The sequence below is a fragment of the Opisthorchis viverrini genome (assembly GCF_000715545.1).
Source record: "Opisthorchis viverrini unplaced genomic scaffold opera_v5_312, whole genome shotgun sequence".
Taxonomy (NCBI): Eukaryota; Metazoa; Platyhelminthes; class Trematoda; order Opisthorchiida; family Opisthorchiidae; genus Opisthorchis; species Opisthorchis viverrini.
The window spans coordinates 351,330-356,473 of NW_008751970.1; the positions used below are offsets into that span (position 1 = coordinate 351,330).

General features: G+C 45.5%; 2 protein-coding genes across 2 annotated transcripts in view; one reads left to right on the plus strand and one right to left on the minus strand.

Moving 5' to 3' along the window:
- Positions 1-1,283: 1,283 nt before the first annotated feature.
- T265_09871 (hypothetical protein) overlaps positions 1,284-5,144 on the minus strand; it is a gene marked incomplete at both ends in the record, with an annotated part of 10,830 nt that continues 6,969 nt past the window's right edge. Inside the window, one exon of the mRNA XM_009176076.1 lies at positions 1,284-1,950. Within this exon, the coding sequence (XP_009174340.1) occupies positions 1,609-1,950 (342 nt within the window). The remainder of the gene's footprint in view (positions 1,951-5,144) is intronic.
- The window catches only part of T265_09872 (hypothetical protein), a gene marked incomplete at both ends in the record, with an annotated part of 8,552 nt that continues 6,125 nt past the window's right edge, over positions 2,718-5,144 (plus strand). The window contains 2 exons of the mRNA XM_009176077.1: positions 2,718-2,787; positions 4,310-4,474. Of these exons, the coding sequence (XP_009174341.1) occupies positions 2,718-2,787; positions 4,310-4,474 (235 nt within the window). The remainder of the gene's footprint in view (positions 2,788-4,309; positions 4,475-5,144) is intronic.

Here is a 5,144-nt window from a genome sequence, read left to right on the forward strand (position 1 = left end):
TTATCGTTTCGCTGACCGTTGCTTTCCTAGGGCCAGTCGATCGTATCAGTTGATAAAGGGCACGGCTGTTTCCCGTAGCAAAAGCCTTCTCCATCTCCCGAGCTTCCGATATCCACCAGAGCTCTCGGTCTTTCCATAGACTCTTCACTATTTGGCGTTTGCGGGATTTGCGTGCGCCGTCGTGCTCGTTGCCTGCTTGTATGGCTTTCCTGGTATCAATCATGGATAACGACCTCGACGACATCCAGTGGTCTTGTGGTCGAATTGGAGAAGTCGGGCAGGCAGCACTGAACGCCGCTAGCATAGCTCCTTTCACATTTTGCCACGCTTCATCCACATGCTCACTGCCACCACAGTATTGGTTTACTGTGCAGTTGTTGGGCTAGCTCAGATCGATACTGTTGAGCTATGGCAGTTCTTCGAAGCTGGTGGATTGGCATGCTTCCTGCCGACTTGCGAGGGCCTGAAGGGAAACGAACTGTCAGGCGTGCGCTCACCATGGCGTGATCGGAATCAAATGGTGTTCCCAAGAAGGAACGGCAGTCTTGAATTGTGGCTCTCCACCGGTAGCTGATGGCCACGTATGATGTCCACTGATGATAACTGAGTAGTTCTCGTGTTTCTAATAATCATTATTTTCGTTGTTTAACGGAGTATTCTTCGTTAAAACATACTTCTCAAGTTTAGTTATAGAGAAATCCACTTAATTTGATTGACCTACATGGTAAAGGCTGATGATTATCGCATGAGTTCACTAGGTTGCGCTAGTGTGTGTAATAACATTGAACACTTGGAGCGTTCACTTCAGACGTGGAGAATGCCATCCCATCCTCAGAAAAACTTTTGGAAGACACCAGAATGCAGACCCCAATGATGGATGTTGAACTCCGGATAGCTCAGAGGTCCACCGTTTACCTATCGGTTTCAAGATGGACATTTTCTTCATCAGTGGAAATCTACACTTCCATAAGTACGGAAATGTCAGTCCCCTACCCACGAAAAAATATTGGCAGGAACGATACTGGGAATATTCACTGTGCCGGATCTGGAGCCAATTAACTGACTAGACCTCCATTTGGATGCCAAACGAATCGCTGTCGATTCTTATTGAGTACGTTTGAGAATTTGCGCTTTACTGCATATAAATCAGTAGTTTCACGTAGGGCTGCATACTGCTCAGCCGAAAAGCGTATTCAGTGTATTCAGTGATTGAACCGGTGCTGACTAACGGGCCCGTACCAGATGTGATAACGACGACCAATAAAACCGGTACTGTCTGCAATGAACAATCCAGTATTATTATACATACACTACTTGCAAAAAACTTGTTACAGAGGCATTAGCACGCCGTCGATAAATAAGAGCAGGGACCTTATTGGTAACTGTCCCAATCACTCGACTTTCCGACCGCGTTTGTGTACCATTACATGTGAACGCAAGATTACGCGACACTGGTTTCATATTGCACTATAACATCACAGATGGGGAAGTGGAGACAACACAACGGTAAAAGACAACGAAAAGCTGTTACATGATTGGTCGAATAAAACTTCGCGGATAAGGTGCAAGTCAAACGGCTAGTTTGAACAGCATGAAGCCAAATCACACCTAATTCGCATGAATGGCATTCCGATGAATGACTGGTGGCTGCTGCTTAAGTTGTAGCAATAAAATCCGCATCCTATTCAAGTCTTTGGATGGATCCTTAGTGCCCGGGTGACGTGAAACAGGTGGTGTACCGGAACCATCCTCAGGGTTTGGAGACACGAAGTTGCACAACTGACACACACGGTCCCACAATACAGCCTGACTAGCATCCGCACCAGAGATGGAGGAAGATGCTTCTGCGGCCGCCGTTTGTTCAGCACGCAGCTCTTTCTCGTGGGCTCGACTGTCCTTTATCGCACGTGACAGCGATTCACGATACTGCATTGCCCAGTTGTGTAGATCCTGGAAGGCCATAAAGTGGAAAGATGTGCAAACTTAGAACAGTACTGAAGAAGATGAAAGCTAAAACCCTATTTAGAGGGTACCGACATCAAACACGAAACTAGATCGGCAATATACCAGACAACCGGCAACAATGAGACCCAAATCATAATAAAGACGGACTGTTTGTAAAATAACACGGCACAGGGTAACTTGATTCGGTCGATAGTGTATGCGTTGGTTTTCACAATCGCACATTCCAACAGAGGATAAAGCAAAGGTCCAGTGAAGTATCTCTCATTGCTCAAGTGTGGGCAAGTATACCCATAGCTTTCCTTGTGAAATTGATTACATTTAGGGGTCATTTTGTAACAACACACTGTGTAAGGTGACTCAAGTAGAGGACACATTGCTGACACTAAAGGTGGGGCAAGAATGTAGATGACGCTTAGGTCAGATATGTCAGAAGACTTCACCTGCTACTATGTGGTGGTGGCGCAGACGACTTCAACACTTGGCACAATGTAGACTTGACGAGTAATCCATCACCGGCGTGAGTGGTAGCAATACTGCTCAGTCTGAGCGTTACTGACGGCAAACTAAAAGCATCCGAAACGTCTACGAAGAACTCTGCCCGCTTAAAGGTTGATCCTCACCTTTCTTTGACTCAGCATACTTGCATCTGATAAGATTCACTAGGCCGATTCAATGGTTTGACTCATTTTCACATTCAAACTGACTGGCTGGAGAATGCTCATGGAAAAAGCTTCTCATTGATCGTCACCTAGATGAACTTACATAAAGATGCTGCAACTGTGTCATTTGGAAATGTTCGGACCTATCGAACACCTTTGGTCGGTAAGTTCGCCTTTCCCCGAATTTTTCAATCACTATATCGTACAAAGGCGTCAAAATGACAATCAAATCATCTTTTGGTTGCCTATGCGCTCTGTTATTCTATACTTTGATGTGAACTTCAGTTGTTTTATTCCGATAGCACGGAGTAAAGCTGAAAGGAGCAATCTGGTACCCGACCAAATATCAAACAATAACGAGGACAGGAATTGTATCTGGATAACCTGTCCGCTATTTATTACTCAGAAATATACTCGCAACCGAGCCTCATCACTTTGATAGTAGCTCAGTTCCGGTTTTCTGTGGGATACATGACAGTCCATACCATTTTAATGTTAACCAATGGACTTCTATAGACCCACAGAAAAGTGCGTTAAATGTCAGTCTGTCGCTCAGTCTTCGTGGGATGAGCGATTGCACCGTATGTTATTCGGGGTTCGCCTTAAACCTATGAACTTACCCGGGTCCAAGCAAACCTTCGAAATTCAATACCTGTAGTCCACGGCACAGCTGTGGGCGTTCGGACAACGCCGGGAGTGTAAAGGCACGGCGAAGACAAACTAGCTAATAAGAGGACGCGAGCATGCCTGGTCACTAACTCGCTTAAGCAAACTTCATATGTATATACGTCCATATTTGTCCTAAAGCCCTGCGGGAAGGAAAATTCCAGCCTTCAAACTATAGGTGAATCTATAGCGCCTTTGGAAAACGTTTCAAGTTGTAGTAAACAAATGCGGCCAACTTCATCGAGTTCCATACCGCGTTCGACTTGGTCCCGAGGGCGTCATGATAGTTGGTGGCATAAAAGTCAAGCTGCTGACAGCAAATCAGGCCTATTGCTGCGCCAGAACGCAAACCCAAGTACACAGAGTAAAAACAGTTGCGTTCATAGTGAAACCCAGTCTGCGACAAGACCAGTCCCAATAGCCAGTTTTTTTAACCTGGTAATCGACTGGAAGATGAAATATGCTCTATTAGCTGCTTGAGTTCAACCATTTTCAAATACGTAGACTGCTGACGCAAAATACACCAATGATGTCATCGTTTTGAACAATAGCAGAAAATTTACAAAGGATCTTGGATCGGATCAGCCGGTAGGCCTCGTTATAGTCGGTTTTGAGTTCACTGCCTGCAAAGGCATGAATAAACACACGCCAGACCACTTCCTATCAACAGCCAGACGATCTTACAAGCCAATTCATTCAACTACTGGACTTGAGTTTTCCTGCTGAGCGGTTAGACGAAAACCCTCACCGCAGAGGACACGCCGAAATAAGCTGCCCGACCATGCGAAGCTTCGTGGAAACAACCTCAAGCTTCGCCCATTATGTGCTACCATTGGATCTGTGGTAGCTTTTGAGATTCGGCCACTCAGAATGGACGGACTCAAAAAGATAGAAGGATTCTATCATCAGTGTCCGTGACAGTAAAAGTACAGCGGACGGGTGCATCCTACAACGACTTTTTCAGGCGACGCCGTCATGAAATTTCGGGTCCTTTCAACATCCGTTGCTGGCCTTTTTAGTAGTTCGCAACAGCCTGCACAGGATAGACGCCGCAGTTTGGGTACGCCGGCTGAAAATCTGGATATCCACCATTGAGAATACCACGGAACATCCAGGCGTTCAAGATGTATACAAAATTCACCTGAGCCCACAGTGGCTAAAGATTCGTCCGCTAATCGCCGCTGGTAAGCAGCACCAACTCGAAACACGACTGGAGCCGACCCATCAGGCGTCGAAATCAGATAATTGTGGAACCACCCCCAAGGTGAGGCCACACTGCGAGTTGGTAGCTCCGATTCACAGAAAAATCTGGGGTCGAAAAGAACCCTTAGAAAGAAAATAAAACACCGGCTAATGTCACATTCTACTAATGTAGTCACTGATGCACAGAGTGGCTCATTCCAAGGTTTTCACGAAGAGAATAAGGCCGTACCGTGAATAAAGTAAGGGGGATGAAGAACTCGCGTCACACACGCACACACTAGAAACACTACTACGTTTAGTGCTTTTCTCAAATAAACCCAAAAGACTATCTTTCAGCATAGTATGCTGTGGCTTGTTCCTGCCGCAGTAATCTAGCCTTTTGGAATATCCATCAATCAGTTCAACTCTCAACCGACGGAAAGGTTTTGTGTCCTACTAGCTCACTGTCATGAATATTCTTTGTGCTCACATTATCGTTTTGTATTAACCATGCTTTCGCCTTCGTTTTCAGCTTATGTACGTCTATTCTTAGACAAGTAAAGCGCTATTCATTCTACGCTATGCATTCTTGTTCTCGCGCTCAATCAGAATCGTAACAATTTCCTCGTCTAAGAATACAATGGAACCATTGCTGCGACCCAAGTGTTTCGA